General features: G+C 29.4%; 2 protein-coding genes across 13 annotated transcripts in view; one reads left to right on the top strand and one right to left on the bottom strand.

Annotated features, from left to right (window-relative positions):
* LOC106692715 (uncharacterized) overlaps positions 1–16,396 on the top strand; it is a 70,991-nt gene extending 54,595 nt beyond the window's left edge. For 2 of the 9 annotated variants that reach the window (XM_067053022.1, XM_014438821.2), the window contains exons 16-19: positions 1,792–1,880; positions 7,223–7,298; positions 10,070–10,164; positions 13,312–16,396. In XM_067053022.1, the coding sequence (XP_066909123.1) occupies positions 1,792–1,880; positions 7,223–7,298; positions 10,070–10,164; positions 13,312–13,358 (307 nt within the window). In that variant the 3' untranslated portion in view covers positions 13,359–16,396. Of the gene's footprint in view, positions 1–1,791; positions 1,881–7,222; positions 7,299–7,596; positions 7,722–10,069; positions 10,196–13,311 lie in introns of those variants that run through there. The other 7 variants (XR_010845014.1, XM_067053023.1, XM_067053025.1 and 4 more) reach the window with 7 other exon arrangements.
* A 6,506-nt stretch (positions 16,397–22,902) lies between these two features.
* The window catches only part of cora (coracle), a 51,090-nt gene continuing 47,480 nt past the window's right edge, over positions 22,903–26,512 (bottom strand). For all 4 annotated transcript variants that reach the window (XM_014438810.2, XM_014438808.3, XM_014438811.3 and 1 more), the window contains one exon: positions 22,903–24,008. The gene's annotated coding sequence lies outside the window, so the exon portion shown is untranslated. The remainder of the gene's footprint in view (positions 24,009–26,512) is intronic.

Here is a 26,512-nt window from a genome sequence, read left to right as displayed (position 1 = left end):
TAATTAATTACTAATAAAAATAAATGTTTGTTCAATTAGTTTGTATTATTATCTTAGCTGTTCCAACAGTTTTGATTCAGTATAAATTTTCCTGTAATAATTGAAGGATTTTTATTATTTCATTCATAGTAATATATCAACTTATTAATTAATTTTTGAAAAAGTATTAAGTGTTACCGAAAATAATTAATTAAAAAAATCATTGAATTGTGGTCATTTAATATAGAGAAGAATTGCATAAAGGAATCTTCCAAAAGTAAATTACCATGTTCTTAAAATTATTTTCAAATTGTGAAAAATTCAAGCTCAAGTCAAGTGAGAATAATGATTTTCTCTACTCTTCAAATGAAACTAAAAAAAGAAAAGGGAAGCAAATATACTGTCTCATATCAAATATGTTTTCTAAATAGTTTATTTGTTTGCTATGGTGTCCAGTAAACAGCATTAATGAAAGTATGTTATAACAGAGTACAAAAATCAGGTAATTATAAAGTAGTGTTGCTAGTTGTTGTTCCAGAAAGTTTTCGAAAAATTTGATTGAGAATGTTTTCTGAGTCATTTCATCATTGAAAGAGTTAGATATTTAAGAGAATGGTCATGATTATTTCTTGTCTATTTATAATTTTTATTTATTAAAATTGATTTTGGAGCGAACATTGTTCTCTATTTTTAATTTACAAATAAAGAATCACTAGTTGCAAAAAGAAAAAAAAAAACAAAAAAAAAAAAACATGTGCCTTGATTGAAGGATGGATAGTATAGGAGAAATCATTATGGAAGTGATTCACTTAATTAAGATGTTGCTGGAATTCCAGCTCTGAAGATTAGAAATGTTTGGTTGCCATTCCATTTTGATCTAATAGTTGGTTTGAACATATTATTTAATAGGTTTGTTCCAACGATGAATCTTAAACTGTGTAGCATGTCAAAACATTTGTTGGAACAAACCTTTTATTTCTCCTAAATTTCCTATTGAAAATATGACTCAATGTTATATTTTACTAATTTTAAATGTGTTGCACTTCTGAACAATTTTAAATTGACCCCTCCTCCTGCCCCCTTACCAGTGTTTCAAGATACAATGCTAATGAATATACTGCAACGGTCTAGTTTTGTTAATAATGTCAAGAAACGGAAATTTTCCCCATAAGTGATAAAATTGTTAAATATGTTCTACATTATTGCATTGAACTAATGGAATTAGTGAAGTCTTATCATCATAAGTCAGTTTTTTGACTATAAATGATATTTAAATGATTTTTCAACATTAGATAAATCTGACAATATATAATATTTAAAGAACTAAAATTAGTTATTTATATAAGAACTACATCAAGGGAACAATACTTACAATTAAAATACTTTTTATTAAAAATGGTTTTCCTGAATGGAAGAACTAGTATGGAAATATTTCTGGCAACAGATTATTTCTATGAAGCTTATAATATTTAGTAGCTTAATGCTTAATGTTTGCATGGTTAGCTTACTTATGAGCTATGTTGTTTCAAATGAAAGCATAAATGGATTATGTTCCAAGTGGTTTGTTTATGATTTGCGAATATTGATATACTGAAAATGGTTTAGGTATGCCAAGGTTGAGAAAAGCTTTTAAGCAAGTTTAGGACTAACTGTAACATAATGAAATTTTCAAGTTTTTCTAAAAATCCTCATTATTCATCATATCTTGATGAAATAAGTGTTTCTATTCTCTTTAAAAAATCATTGAAAATTAACTTAAAAATACAACTTAATTTTTTATTTTTTTCTTATTGCTATACTGTATTTTTATAGACCAAACAAAAGAAAATGCAGTGAAAATGCATCCGAACTAATCAAAGCTTGTATCGATGAAGGGAAACGAGACTCTGTACTTCCATCTGGTGAGTACAATAATCATTTGAATAAAAATGAATGTTACATTAAGCCGTATTGATATTCAATTTATAGATTTAATCCATCCAAGATCTTTTTAAAAGGATTGTATATCCAGTATTCAAATAAGTTCAATTTCTGTTATGGGTGTAAATAGGTTAAATGGAGCTTATTTTCTAAAGTAGAAATTTTACTAAAAATAGGAACATCATTCTTACATTTTACGTGAAGCTTATTGCTGTAAAAAGGGGGAGAAAGTGATAATTAAAAAGTATATTATAATTTATTAACATTATAATAATTATAGTACTTGTTATAAATGAAATGATTTTGAATCAAATTGAAACCTCTGCTGTTAAAATATTTTTTAAGCCTTCTATTTTCTTTACTATTCTACCTCAGTATTTTGTATCATTATCTTATTTTTTCTCCCTCCTTGATGCATTTTAGTATGAAGTGACTGCAATCAAACAATACCAATGATAGCAGTACTTCATCAGTGTCTTTATGGTTATGGTGCCCAAATTCTTGTTTCTCTTCTTCATTACATTTTATTCACTTGTCATAATGTATTATTTTCGGCTCATTATTGATTTGCCACATCTTATTACTCTTTGTATTCTGTGCTGAAAATTTTAATGGTTTTCTAATTGTCATCAAATAGTCTTTCAAGTTTCTTTTGAATTATTTTGTAGGTTTATTTGCATTTTGAGTCCTTATTTATTCAACCCCTCCCCCCCCCCACAGTACATAAAGATGTTAAACCCAATATAAAAGATTTATTAGCTGATTTTTCAAGTCCAAGCATTTTCTAATATAAACAAAATGTAAATCACTATTTAAATGACATATGAGTGAAACTGAGTTATCATGGTAAGTAGGTAAATGACTTTTTATTTTTATAATTAAGTTTTCATTGCCATTAAAAACATACTGTATGTAAGTGGTGTTAAACTGGAGACCTGTGGCTCTCGATACTCTCTTAAATAATATGAATACAGGAATGAATTATGAATAAAATTGCACATTAGGGAGATAAAGAATTAAAAATTTTGAAAACATATTCTTATTTTGGTGGAAATGCCCTACTAATTAAAAAGTACCCTACCAATTTGTTATAACTACTTAAATCCACTATAAAGTAGTTAATATCGATAATCATAGTAGGAGGAGTAATTTCCTTGCTATTCGCATAAATAAATTCTCACAAAACATTTATTTATCATTGTTTGGTTTATGTAAAAATGTATCTCAGGAACTAATATACATAGAAATGTTTTAGTTCTCAAATTGAAGGCAGTTAAATGCACTAAAAAGTAGTTTATAATAATTATCTTTGTATTAATAGCAGTTTCCATGTTATTTTCCAAAATAAAATCACAAAATATTGTTTTTTTTTGTTATATGGAAAAAATGTTAGTTATTGAAATACTGTGTCTCAAGAACTAATTAATTGACAAAAAGATATCTATTAGCACTCAAATCGAAGGTAGTTAAATTTACTGTTAAGTTTTGGAAGATTATTACTTGACTGTATGTGATGATTGTAGGAAAATGGTCTGGGTGGCGGTAAAAAAAGGTACAAAAATAGCAGGAAAACTATATTAGTAACTGACGTTTCGCCTCACTTTACAGAGCTGAGTCCAGAAAGTAAAATGAATCATTCCAGTACCATAAAGTAGTTTATATTGATTTGTAGAGCTCAAATCTGAATGTTAGCAAATTTCCTCTGCTTTGTGCATATTGAGCACTGAATGAAAAACAAGTAAGTTATCACTTTCTTCTTGAATAAAATACATTTTGGGTGGCATGCCCTTGAAATAGTTCAATGGCTACTTCCAGGATATTTCCTATACTCTTTTAGTCTTTGTAGAAGTTGAATTATTTTCAAAATGAGAAATGAGACAAATTTTTGAAAAAAGTAGGATTTCATTAACCTTCATAACTTGATTGCTACTGATCTAAGATGGCAAATGTTCATATTTCTAGTCTATGGTGAGATGAGTACTGTTGGCCTACATGAACAAAAACTTTCTTCCAATTGGACATGTTTTTTGGTCTCAGAAAAGAAGAATTTTAAGACTACTCCAATTCTTGCAATATGCATGTTGCAATTCTATCATTTAACAGTTGGCTGGTTGTCCATGTTTTCAGGTTTTTAAGTTAACAATAAGGCAATCAATTAAAAATTTCCCCTGGTCCCATGGCTAGGAATTAGATGGCTAAATTTACTAAATTTTAATTCTTTGGAAGACACTTAAAAGATGTATTTATTGGGACTTCAATCTCTTATTTGACAGTGATACCAGGATCACCATATGTGGAAAAAACATAATACTGTAGCAGGTTTAGTTGTGTATTAGGTTTAGAATTTTTTAATGTGAGACTCAAACTCAACTCAAAATAAGAAGGATCATTTCCACCACATTTACCATGGGTGTGTCCTGTTTGTTATTATATGATACTAGTCATTTATTTCTCTACCCACTACAATTCCTTGTGGGTTACAGATTTCGTGCGATTGATCGATAGCCTTGACAGGAAAAAGCAAGCCGTTACAGTGGAAATAAAAGATCATCATAATCTGTTTTGTTTTTTTACCGTATAGTATGTGATCTTACTGCTTAGACTTTTCAAATGGGAATTTATGGAAATACTCTTGAAAAATTAAGGAATTTCAACAACCAAAATTGGTGAACTCCATTCAGTTACTTACTGCATTTTCATTGCTTGGATTTGTCTTTTGTGTTTTTTGTTATTCTCCTAGGCTAAGAGGAATATGTTGATAGTGGTAACACGGTGGACTTGTATACCTTGAGGAAAACTTTATTTAAGTCTGAAAACAATAAGAAATAAATAATATATGAAGTAAAAGAAATAAAATATATTGTTTTTACTGTGTGGATAGCTTAATTCACCAAGAAACATAAGAGTATAGGTCAAATAAGTGAAAACTTTAAAGGCAGAGAGATTAGAAAAAGAAATAAAAAAACATTGGGGAAAGGTGAGAATATTGAATTTATGATCAGATTGATTAAAACATCATTGAAAACAACTTTTTTTCTTACTTTCCATAACTTATAATAATTTATATAAAACATTAATAAGCTTATCAGATTATAGCATTTACTTCATTTAATTTAAAAATTAGGAACAAGAATTAATATAAAATATGAGCATTAACTTTATTATAATAATATTAAGTATGGAAATAAAAATTCATCTTTTTTTTATGCTTATTTATTCAAAATATGTTTAGTCGAAATCTAATACCAACCTAGACTATTTCTTTAGGCCATTTTGGAAGGTTCCAGCACCAAATATTTTTGTGAGGATTTATTATTATAACTATTTTATTAATTATTTATCCTGATGTTTTTGTGGTGTTTTCTCTCAATGCAACATAGTATTGGCTGGTCACCATTTGTCTTATCATTTCCACTGTCATTTGAAAAGAAAGCATATAAAATAGTGTATGTAATTTTTAGTGATTTACATTATATGGCATATAATACAAGTAACACTTGTTGAAATTGATTGAGCCAATTGCTACTTTACTGAACCCTCCTTTGGATACTTTTTTTTATGACCCCCTTCCTAGTCATTTCTGACTTGCGGGGAGGGGAATTATCTAGAGGTAACCAACCTGAGTGGGGGCTGTAATAACCTCTTACTATATCTATATTTTCTGCAAATACCAACAGTTGCCCTAAATTATTCCAGATTGTGTTGGTGTGCTGTATTTCTGAGTCTCATTTCTTTCTCTAAGGTAGGATTAAAAAATGTCATACCTATAGGTCCACCTGTCTCATTCTTCTCTTGCAAAACAACACATTGACATCTTTAACCTTGAACCTGAACCACACATTCAATGTCTGTTATTGTAAATGTTGATAATACTTCTGGTTTTGGAGAGATATACATCTCAAACTCCCTACCTCTCGTGGAAATGATTTAGAGAATAAGGTTTGTTGGTGCTTCGTTAACCTGATTGGTCTGAATCTACATTGATAAATATCCATAACCCATAATAGGAAGAAGTCGGTTAGATTTTGTAATTGATTGTATTTTATATGCTTATTGACCTATTAAAATTTCTAAGTAAGTACCAAGTTGCATATTACCCTTTTATTTTACTTAGAAAATGGCTGTTATCGTACATTCTTCTGATATAGTCTATATTTATCTTTTTGTTTTAACTTTATTTCTTCTTTGTTTTTCTATCCATGTAAATTTTAATTTTTTTTATTTTATAATTTATATATTTTTTTAAATATTTCTTCTCCCCCTCTATTATGTATATTATCATTTATTGTTTACCTAATTTTGATGTTTTTTACATTGTTTACTTTATAATTATTTTCAAATGTGACGTACTTAACTCCCATCCCCACTCTTTCCAACGGTTCACTCTGACTTTGACTTCCGTCAAAACAGCTATGAAGTTTGTCTCGTTCATTTTCATTTGATTTTATTCTCATCCCTTTTCATCTCTTAATTTATACTTTCTTTAATATTTCTTCTCTTTATCTGGGACTATTGCCGTTTTCCTACCTTCATACCTTATAAACTGCAGTGGGTAAGTCCGTCTTAAACTGTTGTATTACTCAGTGCCAGTCAGCTATAGGACTGTGAAGCTGCCACCTGCTTGGCTGACCACACCATGGTTCCAGTCACTCTTCCTCGATTAAATGTTAAAGCTTGTGGACATAGTAATTTTCACTTCAAATGAAAAAAAGGTCAGCTCTCTCTCTCTCTCTCTCTCTCTCTCTCTCTCTCTCTCTCTCTCTCTCTCTCTCTCTCTCTCTCTCTCTCTCTCTCTCTCTCTCTCTCTCTCTCTCTCTCTCTCTTTCTCCCTCCCTCCCTCCCTCCTTCCCCCTCTACCTCCCTCTCTGGGGGGATGGAGTGAATGGCCTCACCCTTGTACTATAATAGGAAATCGTGATTTGGTCTTCCAGGCTGTCCGATAGATGCCCAGAGGTTTTGTCTACGAAAAATCTGCTTCAGGGAAAGTAATGCAGGTCCCCTTGCTCCTGCTGACATTTTAACAGCCAAAATCTTTGGAGTTGACTGATTTGTATGTTATAATGCCTATAAGAAGACCACATCGCATCGCCTGTGATCTTCATAGTCTATAGTGGCATCTAGAAACAAATATATTTAATTTTTTAAATTGATATTGTTAAGAACTGACAAAATGCAGGGTTTATAGAGTTTTAAATATGGTGAAGCTCTAACTTTTAAAAATTGTAGAGGCTTAATAAATTTTTTCTATTGATGAATTTGGTATTATTCTTAATAATGTGTTGGTGGTTATAGTTGAAAATTAACTGGTATTCTTCTATTCCAGGAGAAGCTGCTGAATCCTCTGATGATGAAATCAAACGGAAAGATGATGAAGACAGACTGAGAACAAATGAAGACAAGTAATCTATTGCTTCTTTTTATTTTATTTTTCGCAGAATCTTTTTATAGTTAACTTTTCTTATTTTTGTTCAGATGCATTTTTTTTTTTTTTTTTTTATCAAACCCTATTTGTTCTCATTGTTTCTATTTTCTGTAGTTTTTAACTATTTTATTATCCTGCTCATTAAGGTGCAGTACTTTAATACCTATACTGCCTTAGCACTTTTTGTCATCCCTATTTTACTACCTTCCATCATTATTAAATTATTGATTATGAAAAAAGAGTGATGTAGTTAAAATGAAATATTAAATACTCAGGCAGGCAGATGTTATAAGTCCTGAAAAGTAAACAAGAGGAAGTAGGAAAACTTACTGAGACTGTATTAAGAGAGGCAAAGGAAAAGAGCTTTGAAGTGAATGAATGCTATGCAGACTTCATAATGGTAAGCTTTAAGACTTCAGTATAAATGAAGGAATATGTAAATAATTCAATTTTAACCATAATACATGATCAATTATTCTGATCAACCTACATAAACCAATTGCAAATAGAGCCTTCTTCATTCATCTTCTATATTGAAATTTTGAAAAATCTCAAGCTGAGGCAATGAATATTGTAAAAAACCTGGTAAATTACCTGGGATCAGAGCTTTGATTGTAAAGGAAAAAAAAAGAGTGGGGAATTACCTAAAGAAACTTGTTAATCTCACGTGCTAAGAAGGATGTTATAATGGTTCTGACATATGCCTTAAAAGTGTCTATTTTATCTGTAGAATCCATAGTGTTTAAGATAATAACGTTCAAAAATCAATTCATAAAAAATTTTTTGAGGTTAATAACTTCCAGTTGAATGAAATTTGTATTAAATTATCATAACATGGTACAACGTTTCGGGACCACTGTCCCATATTCATGTACTTTAAACCTCATAATTTCATATAGGAAATCATGTCGCACTTTACACTGTTCTCTCTTTTCTACCATAACTTATTTGAGCATCTTCACCTCTCCTTAGCACAGCCATTACTCTATGTATACGAATGTTGTACCATGTTATGATAATTTAATACAAATTTCACTCAACTGGAAGTTATTAACCTCAAAAATTTTTTTATGAATTGACTCACCAGACTTCCTAAAGAGAAAATCCAGTTCAAAAATCAAGAAAATTGGCTAAAGTCATATCTGTGTCAGAGAGCAGCACAACACTTACATAGTGCCTAGTAAACTTGAACTTATTAAGTAATGCTTTGGTCAGTGGATAGAATAATAACTTTAAGTAATAACATTTTTTTATTGACTTAAACGATGGCAAAATGAAAAATGAACAAAATTCTATGTTATATAAAAGGATAATTTATTCAAGTCTCTAATAATTTTGACTAATAGGGCTTCAATGAAAAATTTCAAACTATTTTGATTTTCATTTCATCTTCCATCAGGATAAACTTTTCAAAAGGTGATGAACTTTCAAAGCAGTCTCTGGGGCAGGTGGCAGTATATATGATTCCATTTTTTCTAGATCCACATTTGTACCTGCAGCTGGTCCTACATTGACAAATTATAAGGTTTAATACCATCTTCAGTGCTTAATTTAGGCATCAAAGTTAGATTAGGCTGTTTCCAACCCCCAAAACAGCTTATTTCCCTGCCTCATTTTTATTTGATAAAAAGTCACTTAACAACTCTCACTTTTAATGTTGTAATATCTACAAAAAGTATTTAGTGACTTTTACATTTTTTAAAGTCTTTAAATCATGTTTAAATGGATTCAGAAATATTATTTACTTTCAAAATAAATCTTAATGCAATTTATCATCTATTACAATTCAATTAAAAAAGAACTACCAAAAAAACTAATTAGTTACCTAATCATGATTATAATGTAATTTTAAACTTTTCTAATCTTAAAATATCAAATTATTATTATATTTATTGATATGAAGTGTTAGTTATTAACCATGGATATTTTATTTAGAAGATATTTGGTGGTTCAATCAATGAAGAACACAAATGACTTTTATACTTATTATCTGGCATAAGTCATCCTAATGAAGGCATGGAATTTTGGCGCTAATAAAATAAGTTTTACTTATTTATGTTCTTCATTGATCACACTCCCAACCATCTCCTCATTTAGTGATATGTTCAAATTTTCAACATTATTCTCCTTTTTCCATTCACATATTCATTTTGATGTTTATATTTTGTCAATGGCTATAAATTACATCTTTCAAAACTTCCATGGATATAAAAATATATATTGCATATACACATACATAAAGTGTCCAGTACATATGTTCACTCTGTTAACCTCTACAATTTTGAGTATTTTTATTTGATGTTCACTGGGTCTTATTTGTGGCATTTGGTCTATTTTTTGAGGATATTATTAATGTTCTAACCTTATTCAATTCTTCTGCAGCACACTTAACTCTGGAATAACTAATGGGATAGGGGTTCTGATGAGTCAGATTTTAAGACAAATTAACAAAGGGCACTTTTTTGATCCGACACATCCTGAAGGTGTATATCGTAAAAACAAAATAAAACCTAAAACAATTCGTACCTCTTTTGATAATTTTTTCCGAAATGTTTGTAGGCAAGTCGTCAAAACGGCAAAATATCGTGAACGGTTACAATTAAATTAATATTCTTTTCCTTTTACAAAATCCATTTCAACCTGTTCTTCATCTCGTCCCAATTAAAGTCTCTTTATTTTTTTTATTTCTGAATTTATCTGGAAATAAATATTTAGCCCAAATCCCATTTAGTTAATTATTTATTGCAGGTCTTTATCAAGGAGTACTTTTAATTCAAGGCGTTCAATGAGGCAAGCAGAAATACGTGAGAGACCAACAAGGAAGGGGACTATCCAGCAAAAAAGTTAGTATTAACTTCGTACGGAGGATATGGTGTATGTATATCAGTATTCTTTGTAGGAGTTTTGTATTATTATTTTAGTCATAGCAATAAATGTTGGTATTGCATTTAGTTTTGACCATTTTCTATTGACTTACTTAATACGTTTTATTTAATCTGTTTATTATAATTAGTGATCAAATTAATATACTTTTGAGGCTTTCAGTGAAGGCTAAATCTCTTACTAAAAGAACTTTAGTTTATTTTTTCCTATCTTTAATTATAGTGTGCTGAATAGAAAAAATAGAGCTCTTGGGTAAAACTAGTCCTATGATGTTCAAATAAATCTTGGGAATAGTTTATTAAAACTGTAGCAGTAAATATGTATATATAGTTGACCGTAAAAATTGATATATAAGAAGATGGTCAGGGTTGCGGTCAAGAGAGAAACAAATAGTTGTAAACTTTTTGTTTCTCTCTTGACCGCAACCCTGACCATCTTCTTATGTAGTAGTAAATGTTCTATAACTCTTTCTGAAATGATTATCCTCTGAATTTATTATGAAATTATATTAAAAATTGGTAGGACTAAACTATCATTGATAAGGATTGCCAATAAATTGGAAGATGCAACTAGCTATTGTAGATTACTATGGATATATCCTCTTTCCTAGAGGTTATTGTATTACTTTTAACTATTACCAAAAAAACAAAGTGGTTATGAGGGGCTAATTTTATATATTGTTTTGCTAGTATCAGGAGTTTAACAAAATGACTTAAGAAAAAGCTTGTGTCCAGTTTTTATTGTTAGTAGGAAATTCCCCCACCCTAACCTCTAAAATTTTTGGAATTTTTATTTGGTTTTCTGGGACATAAAAGTGGCATATGGTCCTTCTTTTGTGGGTATTGTTAATTTTGTAACCTTCTCTGGTTCTTCTCAAGTGCAACAAACTCTGGCATTTCCAATAGAATTGAGTAATTTTTTGATGAATTCTGATAGTAAATCAGATTTTAAGTAAATTCATATAGGGCACTTCTCCAATCAGTAATCTACGATCAACTATCTACACCTCATTTTGAATTAAAGATCAGAAGTAATGTATTAGAATTCTACAATAATTGTTTTAAGTGTTATCAATTTAATATACTATCTATTGGTTTAAGATTTTTTAGTTCAATTTTAATAGTAGTTTTTGATTACTACCTCCTTTAAAAACATACTAATAGAATTTAATGTAGAAGAAATTCTAATAGTTAGAATTAATTTGAGTGCGCATTCTTTAAATCCATAACATTTTCATTTTCTGCTATTTTGATAACATTTAAAAGGACCCTAATATATTAGAAATTAGAATAGATAAAATAAATCAACAAATGAACTTTTTGACACCTTTTTCATTTTCTGCACCTCAAAAAACATGAGAACGTAAAACATCAGAAATCCAAAAATGTATATTAAGTCAATAGCATTTTCATTTTATGTACCTTGGAGAACATATAAAGGGAGTCCCTCGTGTCAAGTCAGAGGTCATTTCAGAGTTTTAGGTAAAGCTTGTTTTGTAGAAGAGACCTGTTTTCATTGCTGGCCAAACATTTGTTGAAGAAAATTTTTCTTTTACTTCTATTCATTAGAACGTTTCTTTCGGGTAAAGGTATAGTCACATTCTCAGTGTTGTGACCTGTTCTCAATGTAATGGTTAGAGATACTTTAAATTCTGTGCACTTAATAGCCACTGTGTCTGAGGCCTTATTACCTCATTGTAATGAGTATGAAATTTTCAAATTAAAATTTGACGGGTTGATGTTGGATTCAAGTTTCACTTGATAGTGGTGTTAGTTTAGAAATAACATAAGATTTCAACCTTTTTTATTTTAATTTTAGAAAAAAAAATGTCTTTTTTAAGTTGAGACCTGAAAATTGGCAGTTACTTGAGAATCGTCTGTAGGGATTTGGTATCCGCTGTCAGCCGATGACATTTAAATTATGATAAAGGATTCTTATAGAAAATAAACTTCTGAAGCAATTTTGTTCTTTACATTAGTTTTATAATATGCGATTTTAGTAATTGTAGTACAAAAAATTAGTATTGCCCTCAGGTCACACTGGATTGAAATAATCCCTAACATAAAATTGTTTTATAATTAATTACTCCTTATTCATAATTAAACAATTAAGAATCCATTCATAACACCCCTTTTCATTTGAAATTCTAGAGCTTAGTGCACTGTAGGAAAACTGAAAAAGATTACAAAGGCAGCTTCACTACCAAATGAAACTTCACTAAGCATAACTTATACCAACACCCTGAAGACTAGGCCTTGAAGACTGAGGAGTACTCCATAATTTCTGTTAATAGAAATTAAGGAATTATGTTAATAAAATATTTTTGCAAAGTATTTTCACTTACGTATTTTGGTTATTAAATTAGGACTTTCTGTTAAATAATGGAAGTATATAATATGAGTATATTTCCTATTATTTAGTTATTAAATTCAAATTTCACCATATGTCATCTAACTTACTTTCTCAGTCTAATTTATTTTTCTTAACCAATATGAGCTTATATTTTATGACCACTGCCAAACAACCAATCATTCCCTTTCTTTTCCTCAGTCCTCTCAAATTCCATTGTTTCCTCTATCCATCAATTATATACATATGCCTTTCTACTTGTAAATCTGATTTTTTAAACTACATTTTTGTGGAAATATGATGAATTCTTGTAAATTTAAAAGCATAATGATTTAAGATCGTTTTTCTGAAATTCTATCAGTTTGTGAAAAAGTGGAAGGACCCATAAAAGAACTAATAAACTCTTTTAAAATTGAAAGAGTGCTAAGTTTATATGTTTTCCTGTAAATCCATTACTGTTATTCTGTATTTGTTGGTCAAGTATTTTCAGTATTTCCCAGGGATCTGTTTTTGCTCCATCTGATTTTAGGCGTCTGGTCTACTGTTGTATAAAGATGCGCTAGTGAACTGCTCAAAGCTAAATGTAGGCATTTAGTAGTTCATCTTAACTTCTGTCATTGCTCTCTTATTTTTATGCTCTCTTTCCATTGCTTCCCATTGAATACTCTGGTTGTAATATGGGAGGTTTCACCTGATTAACTATTATCTAAAGAAAATATTTATGTTATATATGATTTTTATATTCAATTTATTTTCAGAAGATGAAGGAGGTGGAAAACGGAGACGCAGTAGCAAAGATAAGTGACAGCGGCTACACCTGAGACTTACGTGCCTTTAGCAAAACTTTTTCCTTCTTTTCATTACTTTCTTACCTCCCTCCTGTTTCTTCCTAAATCATTGTATTTTGCTGATTTAGAGATATTGCCAGCCTGTTAGAATATGATCAAATACACCATAATTACATCAAATGAAATGTTTACATTTATTAATGATTTGTTATTTTATTGTTTGTTTTTTAGCGATGAAATAACTTTCTGATAAATATTTAAATCTCTCTTTTTGTGTGGGTGTGTGTGTGTTTCTATCTATCTATCCATTGGACAGATTGCTGTACATAGCGACATACAATCTGCCTGTGTACAATTTGGCTATTGTTACTAATGCTAGCATTTTATGCTTATCTGTTCTGCATATAATATGAGTGAAAAATGATAGATAGAAATATGGAGAAAAAGTATAAATAAAAAAAAATTAATTAAAACAATCAATGAGATTTATAAGTAGTAACACAGTGAAACCTCCTTAAAAGACTTTTTTTTGTTCTTTAAAAACCAAAATTTATATATATATTTATCTATATATATTTATCTATTTTATTTTGTGGTTGCAGTAATGCCTTCAGAAAAATAGAGCTCTTTTTTTCTAAAAACCAAAATTTTTATTTTATTTCTTAATTGGAATAATGCCTTCAGAAAAATAAAGCTGCTTTTTCTGAAAACCAGAATTTATATATATATATTTTTTAATGCTTTCTTATGTTTCTTAATTTTAACTATATTTTCAGAAAAATATGGCTGTTTTTTCTTATATTTCTTGATTTCAGTAATTCAAGAAATATAAGATTTGATTTCGGTACTTCATTTTCTGATCAAAAACAATTTTTAATTGTGTTAAAAGTGATTTACAATATGGATGAAGTTCTATTCCAGTAGTAATAGACAGTATAGAGGAGGAACATGACATTTTTGAAGTGTTTTAAGTTAATCTGTAAGATTAAAGAATTTAATTCTGGAACGCTTAATTTGGTACATGAATTAAATTGGTACATAAATATAATAACTTTTATATTCATTTAAAAATGAAAAAAGCTGCCATTTGATCAGTTACATGAGCCACGGTATCTCAATTTTAATTAATTCATTGCATTGTTTCATAGTTGTTATTTTTGAAAAGAAGATACAGTTAACCATCGGCTCTATGGTATGCACATTCCAATGGTTATGACTGTTTGGGAGAAAATTTTCATAATAAATATGGCTACTTTTCTTTTTATAGTTCTATTATTGAAGGCTTATTGCTTTAGAGAAAACCTTTTTAAGTTTTGTAAAAATTTTCTTTTGAAATTAATAGAAAGAAACAGGATTTATTTTGTTTGTATATAAAATTATTGAAAAATTTTGTTAATGTTATTCTCCTTACATAATATAATGTTGGTTTTTTTTTTTTTTTTTTTTTTTTAATATCAACACAAATGGTTTGTGTTTCCTCCTTTCATGTTAGTACTCAAGTACTGGTTGTAATTTTTGTTTTATTTCAAGATAAATATAGCTGTGGGAACATATTTAAGGGGTCCACTGTACATAAAAACAGTTGTAAGACTTTTATGTTGATTGTTAATACAATTATAATTAATTAAAAAACAAGTAAGGAAAGTTTGAAGATTTTTGTTTTCAATCATTTTTACACAAACAATTGTAACTTGGTGTAAAGAAACACAGAACAAATATCTTATGAATAACATTTAAATTCAAGCAGTGAGAAATATTTCTATTTTCAACCAAAAACATTGATAATCTTTTTAGGGTGTTTATTTTAGTAATCTTATTCTATAATATCACATATTAATATATGTGTTAATTTGGATACTTTCATATTCCAAAAATGAGCTTGTTGATATTTTTCAGCCTTATTTATTTTTATCTTGAAAATAGAGAAGTACTCATAATATTTCACAGTTCTTTCTGATATTAGAGTTTAATTTATAATAATTGTTCCAAACTGTGTTGAGATTTATTTAAATACAAATTAGGAAAAAAAATTCAGAAAGCAAATTCAGTAAATATTAGGAAAGACTTAAAAAGAATTGTGTAATTTTTATTTATTTAATTATAATTTTTGTATTAACTTAAAAAAATATTTGCTAATAAGGAAGAATAGGTTCAAGGTAGGAGACATTAATGAAAGAATGATTTATTTTATACTTGAGAGAAAAACAAAACTAAATTTACATAATATTTTGAATAAATAGTCTTATTTGCTTAGTAGAATTCCTATGAGAGTTGTTATTGACTAAATAATCAGTGATTTTTGTAATGTTTTGCTCACCAGAAGCACTAAATAACAAGAAAATTATCACCCTTCATCCTTAAGGTTAAAATTAAATTGTTTAAATTTTTAATGATAAATGTGTATGATGTTTATTGTGTAACATACTTAAGTTCATGAAACAATTTAAAAAAAGTATTGGGCTTCCGATACGAAGGCATTATTTTATCATAGATTACAAGGTTTATTCTTTAGTTCATTCAACTGATATACTTGTTCTGTGTTTCTGATTTTTTTTTAAAGCTCTCTTGTACATATTATATTTTATGTAAATTTATTCATATATGTGTGTATGTATGTACACACACACACACACACCACACAGATTTTATTTCATTAATGTAGCTATTATTTTTGTAAATATTATTTAAATAATGAACAAAAACCATTTAGGTATCTTGATTAATTGATACATTCATATGTTGTTTGTGCGTATGGGTGTATGTAAAAGTATGTGTGGATGAGTGTGTGTACACTTATATCAAATTAAAATTCTAAGTAAATGTCCCGCTTCCCAATTTGTTTTCCTTTTATGGGATGAAGGACCTTTTACCACAAATAATGATTGTATATTGTACAGAATGTTTTAGGTACTAAATATTAAAACAAAAAAATACCAAAAAAATATTTTAAAACAATGATATTGTATAATGTATCGATTGCTATGTACAAATTATATTAAAGCCAGGACTATGATATGTAAAGCTGTAAATAAGATTAAAATTGAATTTGTCATAATTTGTGCATTTTCTTCAAATTCCTTCCATTTCTTTTTTTAATTCCCTAAAATTTAAATTATACACTCTCTCTGAGTATTATCAAAAAATTTCTATTAATTAAGCATAAAAACTTAAAATTATATATATATTTTTTAAGCAAGTTATCCCTTTGAGAAAATGGTTTCATAAGTTTGTCTTGGTATCTAGTCTTATAAATTTACAATGCTCTGATTAGTTCTATATGATTCTTGTATGGCCTTTTCTAGAACTATTAGGTATTTAGCAAAGAGTTAAGGAACCATAAGCTGTAAGCATTGGAACGTTCATATTCCATCAAATGGTATAATTATTTATTTTCCATAAATGAAACTTTTATTTCATGATGCTAGAAAAAAAAATCTGTTGACCCTTTCATTTCATTACAATTATTATAGCCTCATCAGTACAAAAATGTTGGACTATTTTGTGAAGTATCTTGTCAAGTAAAAGCATAGCCCACTGGCCTTATTCAATTGAAAAAAATAAAGATAAATGTGCTGTTGTATATTAGGGATATTTTACTGCTTTCAACAGCGTTTTTTGCATGTTACAATAATAGTTGATATTTCAAGAAAAGTTGAAATTCACTAATCATAGTAGACTTTTTATCCGATTTTAGGACTGACCTCCACTGAAAAGGATTTGTTTATCCCTTTTAAGCAGGCTAAAGTCGGCAACTCAGACAATAAAAATGCATTTGTCATATTGAAAAAGATAGACTTTCAATTACTATTATGACATCTTTTGAAGTTTATCTACAGCATTGTAGAAGAGGTTAGCTTTCAATGAGAACTGTTAACACTTTGACTGTGTGGGCTCCCCTGGAAAAACATTGTTTTGTTATTATTTTCTTTTCTTTTAATTTAAATAAGCATCATATGTATATAATGTAATATTTAGCCAAATAAAGTTTGAATACCTCTTTTTCATCCATGAGTTAAAAAAGAGGTAAAGCAACGCACTCACGTATGCCACTGAATCTATGTATGCAATCAGGTGATACAGGAATGTTTTGCAGGTTTTTTAACTCAATTACTGAATAAGGACTCTAGAAAGTTATTGTTTGTCACAACATTAAACATTTAGACAACGTGAAATACTCCAAAACCATGCAAAATTTAAACTTTTTAAATTAAATTAAAAAAAAATCTTTTGAACATGTTAAAAAAATGTTATTGATGTGTGTAAAATAACAGCAAGCATATAAATTTATATTCTTAAAAAAATAAATTTGATAAAAAAATTTTAAGGAGTGTAAAAACCCGTAAAGATGGCAGAACCTAGAAGGATCCTATCTAGTGAAAGCTAGGACTGTACTTGATAAGAGTTCAAGACAATCAAAGCTGAAAGGAAGGTGCTAGAGCTCTCTCTACCACTTCCAACGCAAGCTAGAAAAGCGACCCCCCCCTTGACAATAGTTTATCTTTGCTAATGATCCCAAACCACCATGGTTTAACGATAATGTGTCATCAACCCTGGTTAAAGTATTAAGCTTCACTAACATTTTACACGGGTTTTTCAATTTGATCATTAAACTTATACCAAGTTGCTCAGTTTAAGTCGGGAATGACTACTAGATTTCATAAGATTTCAGCCTTTCTTTGAAACATGAACTATCATTGTAACGTACACATATGCTCTAATGTGTTATGATCACAACATAATCAGAGAAAATAAGGCAGATAGAACTATCATATGTAATCTAAGTTAGCAAAAAGTATAAATAGTTTAAAAATACTAATAAACTTATTAAAGCTTTTGATAATATTTATATACTAGAAATGGGTAAAGCAGCAGGTATAAACGGTATCACTCCTGAAATGATAAAGAAAATGGAAGCTAAGGGACAAGAAATACTACAACACTTGTTAAATGAAATTGTGGAAAAGAAAGAAGTTCCCAATGATTGGCAAATATCAATTATAATTCCAATACATAAGCATCATATGTATGGAGGACTATAGCATATGCAAGGAGACTATAGGGACTATCAAAATCATCAAGGTATCTCATTACTCAGCCTACCATGCAAGGTCTACTCTAAAATCCTAGAAAGGCGGCTAAGGAGAATCATTGAGGGGGTACTAGAACAATATGGATTCAGGTCGCAAAAAGCACAGGGGATCTGATATTTGCAATGAGACAGCTCTCTGAAAAGGTCCTGGAAAAGAAAAAATAAGTCAATACTTTGTTTCGTGGACCTAACGCAAACATTTGGCAGGGTCAAGAAGCCATTGCCAAAGTACTGGAAGATCACGAGGTCAAAACAGGTCTGATGAGGACTATACTTACGTTTATGTAAGAAGTAAAGGAATGTAATGAGAACTAATAACCATATTTCCAAGGAATTTGAGAGCACCCAGGGAATAAGGCAGGGTTGTAGTCTTAGCTCACTACTGTTTATAGTGGTACTCTAAATGTCACTGTCTTCAGTGATAAGTCTTCAGTCTCTTGGGCAAAAACGAAAATGAGGCCTAATTGGCTGGGTCAAAGATAATTAAGTCCAGTCTATCTCACACTCCTGGCTTATGGGGATGACAGTTATATTCGGGAAGAGGCCGTCTGTGCGCCAGATTGAGACGCAGGTCTTAGCAACTTGAGAACTGTGGGTGGCACTGGTTCAAATCCGGCCTGGGGTTGGACTTGACCCCTCCCCCACCATGGTTAGAATAGGTTGGTCACCTCTAGATAACCCCACCCCTCCCCTGTACGTCAGAAATGACCAGGAAGGGCATCATAAAAAAAAAAGTTTTATTCGGGAACAACGGAAGAAATCTCCAATTAAATTTCAGAGTCCTAAAATAATAATCACAGCTGTTAAACATGGAAATTAACACAAGCAAAACTTAAGTCATGAAAATAGTTAGAGGGGAAGAAAGAGTAGATCAAATCATATGACCGAAGGGAGAGGAGCTGGAGTAAGTTTGAGCTTTCAAGTACCTGGGGGCCCACCTTAAGGAAAACGGCTGGTTACAAGAAGTCTGAGAAAGAATAACATTGGTCGGCAAATGCTTCCACTCTCTCAAGGCTGGTATCCTAGTAAAGAAAAAAGTTACAAGAAAGTAGTATATACTTAAGTCGACATTTATCGCCTTACTGACCTATGTGAATGAGTCCTGAACTACCTTAAGACATGGACAATGGAAATGAGGTACCTGTGGAGGATAAACGGATATAGTTAGGAATACTGCAATCAAAAGTAACCTGGGAGTGAAATCGGCCAAACATATTATAGAAAAAATAGACTATGGTGATTTGGCCATGTAAAAAGGATGGCCAAAATAATGTATGAAACGAGGGTTGATGGAAGAAGGTCGAGAAATACTTGGGATGGTGCAGTCAAAGAAGCTTAGACAAGAGAGGAACTGACTGGATTAGACTCAGCAAGCTGATGCAGGTCCAAGGATTATGGATCTGGTTCTATATGCAAGCTCCTCTATCTGCTCTGTGGTAGAAGAGGAAGGATTAAGGAGAAGAAGCGTTCTAAAGATAAAGTAGTTTCACCCTAGAGAACAGCACATTTATCTTCACTCTTTATCTTATGTTGTAAAACTCTCCCTGATCCACAACAAAAACAACGAGAAATGTTCGAAGATCTCGATGCAGATCAAAATATTATTTATGATAATATATTAAACGTAACAGACTATGGACCATCCAATCTCAAAATTGATTTTTTGGAAGATACTGCATTATTAAAAAGCAGATCAGAACAGAGTTGTCATTATATTTTCTTTTATTAAATTTGTCTACGAAGTAAAACAAAAATTATATAGAATTGGTTTCACTCAAAGATAATGAATAATCTCAAGAAATGCGTAACTTCCTTGTCACTTAGCAGTCCAAAAACACAGTCTGTTACTGTAAAATTTATTAGAGCCTGTAGAAGTCAACATAATATTGCTGTTGATAACTTTATTGTTGATAATGAATACCCCTCCTCAACCGACGATTTTTTTTTATATTAGAAAATTTGTTTACTATTTTTATTCTATTTTTGAAATACCTTTACTAAAACATTTTGTAAAAATGCCTTTACTATTTTTTACCTGAAGGATTATTCAATTACAAATGTCCTTAATGTTATGAAACATCCTCTCATAGCAAATTTAATCTTAAAATAAGAAATTTCTTATTTAATTATTTTAATGAATGGAATATGGTCCGGGTGCGGTTTAAAAAAAAAATCAAATAGTAAATAATTATATTATTTTTATTGAGCCAACGTTTCCCCCCACGTTCCAGGGCTTCATCAGGGCTAAAAAAGATACAAACACTAAAGTTACAAAAAGGAAAAAAGAAAAAACATAAGTGGAAAATAACAGGGGTATAAAATGAAAAATAAGATATAATAAGAAAAATTAAAGGTTGTTAATTGTAAATGAAAAGGGTAATAGTAACAGATAGATAGGAGAAGAAATATTAAAGAAAGTACAAATAAAGAGATGAAAAAAGAAAAAAAAAAAATTACAAATCAAATGATGAGACAGAATGCATACCTATTTTGATGGCAGTCAAAGACAGAGTGACGGTTAGTATTGGGAGGAGTGGGGATGGCAGTTATGCCACAATAACGAAAATAATTTTAAAGTAAACATAGTAAAAAAGTATTTAAATTAGGTGAAAAATAAATGGTAATATACATAACAGAGGGGGAGAAGAGATATTAATAAAATAAAAAAAAAAACTCAGATAGAAAAACAAAGGAAAAATAAAGGGATACAATGTGTGTAAGTGATTAATAAACACAATATACCAAATGAGTCGGGATACAGAAAAGTGTAAAATATAATAGAAAATTAATAATAAAGTAATTAATATAAGTACACTTAAGAAGGTAACACATGAATATAAATTAAAAGATAAGATACATGAATATAAATGAAACAGGAAGGATAGTAAATATAAAAATAATGACGTCTCATTTCAAAGTCCATTTACATAAATTTGACTGAGAATTACGTCAATCATAAAGTTGATAAAGACTGCATCTCCCTTACATATCGACACATTTTGAATTTAATAAAATCCTCATAATACTTCTTTTCACTTTTTTCTGCATTTCAGAAGCCCACTTTCTTGTCATATCTTTTATTCTTGTTTCTCTAAATTCTCACCTTTTCTTTAATTATTTTTATATTTACTATCATTCCTGTTTCATTTATATTCATGTATCTTATCTTTTAATTTATATTCATGTGTTACCTTCTTAAGTGTACTTATATTAATTACTTTATTATTAATTTTCTATTATATTTTACACTTTTCTGTATCCCCACTCATTTGGAATATTGTGTTTCTTAATCACTTACACACATTGAATCCCATTATTTTATACTTTATTTTTCCTTTGTTTTTCTATCGGAGTTTTTTTTTATTAATATCTCTTCTCCCACTCTATTATGTATATTACCATTTATTGTTCACTTGATTTAAATACTTTTTTACTATGTTTACTTTAAAATTATTTTCGTTATTGTGGCATAACTGCCATCCCTACTCCTCCCAATACTAACCGTCACTCTGTCTTTGACTGCCGTCAAAACAGGTATGCATTCTGTCTCATCATTTGAATTCTATTTTTTTTTTTTCATCTCTTTATTTGTACTTTCTTTAATATTTCTTCTCTTATCTATCTGTTACTATTACCCTTTTCATTTACTATTTACAACCTTTAATTTTTCTTATTATATCTTACTTTTCATTTTATACCCCTGTTATTTACCACTTATGTTTTTTCTTTTTTCCTTTTTATAACTTTAGTGTTTGTATCTTTTTTAGCCCTGACGAAGCCCTACAACGTGGGGCGAAACGTTGGCTCAATAAAAATAGTATAATTATTTACTATTTCAGTTTTTTTTTTACCGCACCCGGAGGACCATATTCCATTCATCTATACACACGGTCAATCAATAATCTTCCATTAATTATTTTAACTGTCCTTCCTAAATTTTAGACCAGTGACTCCATAAAACACCTGCCGCCTTTGAATGTGGCACATCTGAAAAAAAATTTTACTTTCTTCCTCTGACTGTCCTAAAGCTAGTAGGGTTGTCACAAAGTAATCCCAGTCCATGTTATAATCTATGGAATAGGTTAAATAGAAAATAAATAAAAAGCTTATTATGTCAAATGTGCCATAATTGTAGCAAAGCAGTGATGTCTTGCACAGTAGCAAACCATAGTGAGTACATCTTTATCATTTAGATACAATATAACTTGGTTTCAGAGAAACAAATGGATTGCCAAGAATGTATAAGTAATACACACGGTGTTACATATTGCCAATATTATTTCTTCCTTCATTAAGTCATCTTGATAGCTGCCATTTGGATAATCAATAATTACAATTTTTTTCTATCTACACCTTGCCACAACATATGAATAAAAATGCCATTCAGATTTAAAATTTTCCACCCTAAATCTGTTTCTGAAGAATGATTTGAGGTTAAAGGAATGTGGTGGTTGAATAAAATGAGAAAAAAATTCAGTCAACTTGACTAATATTTATTATAGGGAAAATAGAAGAAATAGAACAAACAAAATAATGGTTTAACCATAAACATAAGTATATATATTTCTTTCTTTCACAACATTAAAACATAAACTATAAATATATATATTAATTATAAACTTTTTTATAAATTATACTTAAAAATTATATGATACTTTTCCTAATAATAAAAATCAATTAACCAATATGCATTTTTGTGCATAATTTGTTTTAGAAGCTTTGAAGCAACTGAGATATTAAGTTAAAATAATTAATTTTATTTTATTATAATAAGTAATGTATTTAAGGCACAGAATTGATTAACTTTATAAAATGAAAATAATAAAACAGTTATCAATGTAGAGAAAGAGGCTTTTGGTATTTATAAAAATAAAACAAATATTAATCAAACCATATTAGCCCACAAATTTCAAATATCAGTAAAACTGAGTCTTTCATAAGTTTATAAATTAAAAAAGCTAACAACTTCGAATTGCTTAAAACAAAATTATCCAAATTATTTGGCTGCCTTTAAAGATACAATATAAAGGGACAAATGCTGTTATCAGCAATTGTTTAAAATGTTGTACATATTACCTTTACTTGATAATTTTGCACTGATTCAACATATTACATATAATACTTCTTATTAAAATTAAATAAATATATTTTTATTGGAATGTGTTAAACATATTATAAAAAAAATTCTTAAAATGAAACATACTAATTCTTATATACATCTTTAAAAAAAGAGAGCTTTACTACATATTTGTACATATTTTAAATTTTTCTTTCATAGTTAGAGGAGAAAATGTGAGCAATAAGCATTTCTGCCATGTTTCATACAATGATGCCAATGATGGAATTTTTTCAGCTTCATATCTTATAAGTAAAATCATATTATATTGCACTAACCACAATAAAACATTTAAGTAGGATAACATGTTCTTGTGCTTTCATCTTTGGAACAATTTATTTCAGTGAACAGTTTTTCAAAACAAATCATTAGTAGAGAAATCCATAAGCAGCACAAATGATAAGCATGAAGTAATATTGGCTGCAGATAGGCAATAGTGGTAGCAGTGTTTCCCAGAATTACCTATAAAATAATAGATAAAGATTAAAACAAAAAAAAAATTATTTCAGTTGTAAAATGTTATAAATTAATGACATTTTGAGTTATTTTCAGTTTCCGTTTGTTACCTGTCTTTGGACCATTAGTCAAGGATTTATACCCAAATTTCAATATAGACCTCTAATCTTCTTTAAACTGTGCACTTCCTCAATGAAAAAAAAAATCTGATGCAGTGCCTGCATTGCACAAATTTCTCTTATCATCTGAGTTCTACTTACAATAAAAATTAAATCTCCAAAAGTAAAAGTAAAAATTATTGACGGTTCAGGAGATTAATTTAAAACAATTAATTACCTCATGTCTTTACATCGAGTTTACGCCTTTTTCAAGACACTCTATTACTTTCATTATTACGTGAATTCATAAATTAGATATTAAATTTTTAGCCTTCCAATGTTATATTATACATTTATGCTATTTTTTTTTGGGGGGGGGGGAGGAGGGAATTTGTTTTTGACTTCGAAAATATTGAAAAATATTTAGTAAGTTACAACACTAATTCATAGTGTTTACCATCTCTATCAAGAGAGACAATGAAGAAGTAGGGAACAAAGTGTGACATTCATTTTGCATGTTCCACTCAAATAAACAGTACTAACCGTCACTATTTTTTATTGACCTTAAAATACTAATAACAGCATAGAATTAGAAGTATTCTAGAAAATCAGACTGGTATAATCATGTATTAGATTTGAGAAACATAGGAAGAAAATTATAATAATTCAGAGCACCAACTGGTAAAATCACAAATGCAAAAAACACACTCATATGGTGGCTACCCAGTAAGTTATATAGACTGTAGTATAAAAGCCCGTCATGACCAAAACTATTTAACACAGGCTTAAAATATGAAAATCAGAGGAACCTTGCTCTTGAGAGTGAAAAATATAACTATTTATAAGCCTTCAACAAATTTAGACAAATATCTGCTCCAACTTCAGGTGTCAGAAGCCTTTCATCCTCATATGGAACCACTACAGATCAATGCCAAACCTCCTACTCAAGGGATTACGGTGAAACTTTTCACATATATCCATCTCTAGCATAACCTTACCACCCCCTGTTAACCCACAAAGCAAAAGGTGGGTCCGAGGGCCCCATAGTGATATTTGTTTGTCCCTCAGTGTGGGTGTTTTGTCCATCCATTTCTGAAGAAATAATTTCAATAATTAGTGCGTTTTATATTTAATATATAATACAATTCAAAGACAAATAATTGTTGCTGGGTTCGACAGACCCACCTATTTATTGTGTAGTGGGTTAACGGACAATTTAATTAAGGTCCTGGCAATAAAGATACAAATTTTATGCATTTGAAACACTATTTCATAAATCTCCACTATGAACACAGATTCTAATTTTATTCTCCATCAGCACATTTCACTCTTCTCTAATTGACAAAAATAAAGCTTTTTGTTTTGTTTGTTTAACGGTTTGACAGGGGGTGGGGCCACATTGGAAATACACAGACCTACCTCACCTCAGACCTCCCTCCCATAAATCAAGTTTTAAAAAATATGAATGAACAAACTTATGATTCCACAACTCATACGTGTGGGTCACTTATTTTGGATAAAAGTTATAAGTACATAATACTGTAATTTTCTCAATACATTAGAACATTAATAAAAATGTATACAAAATAAAAAGTAATACGTATGTTTGATTGGTACTTAGAAACATAATGTATACTTTTACCGAGAAAATATAAAACAAATATTACCCTAAATAATCTATATTGTCTAATCAATTTTAATTTTTTTAGAAGAATAATGAACATTTGTACTAAAAAAATACCGTAAATGAAATATATTTTCTAATTAAATATATATAATATTTCATATTTAACTAAATAAAAACGAAACAAACACTTTTTTTTTCCATTTTTAATGTACATACATTACTAGGTAAATGATTAGGATAATTTTGTAAGTTGCATATTGCTACATTTAGTTACCAAGGAATTTTTATGAACTTTGTTCTTTTGCTGTTTGCAGTCTTGTTCAGAATTTCCCCATCATTTTCTTATTAACTCTTTTTTACTTATTTCATGAGGGGGTGACAACACTATGAGATATCCAGTCACTATGTAACTAGCATTCAATGTATGTAAAAAAAAGGTAAAACCACACTTAAAATTTGAGGTTTTACATTTCAAGATATGAAGAATCCAACAATTTTTTACATATGATCATTTTGACTTGCATATTATATTTAAAAACTTTATCCCTTCATGGAAGAAAAAATAATAAAACCATTGATTTCAATTGTATTAGAAGATGGTCAACATTTTGGCACAAATTTCAGGCCTTCATCAGAGCCACTATTGCAAGAGTGATTTCAATTTTAATTTTTATCTTAAGTGAAAACTTTATGTAGAAAATAAAGTAAAACGACCAGACTGTGATACCAGTTCGGAAACAATCTTAGTACCATTAAATATGTATGTATGATCCTATATGATATAT

Source organism: Halyomorpha halys, unplaced genomic scaffold, assembly GCF_000696795.3.
Source record: "Halyomorpha halys isolate HHAL.00 unplaced genomic scaffold, Hhal_1.1 Scaffold68.1, whole genome shotgun sequence".
NCBI lineage: Eukaryota > Metazoa > Arthropoda > Insecta > Hemiptera > Pentatomidae > Halyomorpha > Halyomorpha halys.
This window is presented reverse-complemented; position numbering and strand designations above follow the sequence as displayed.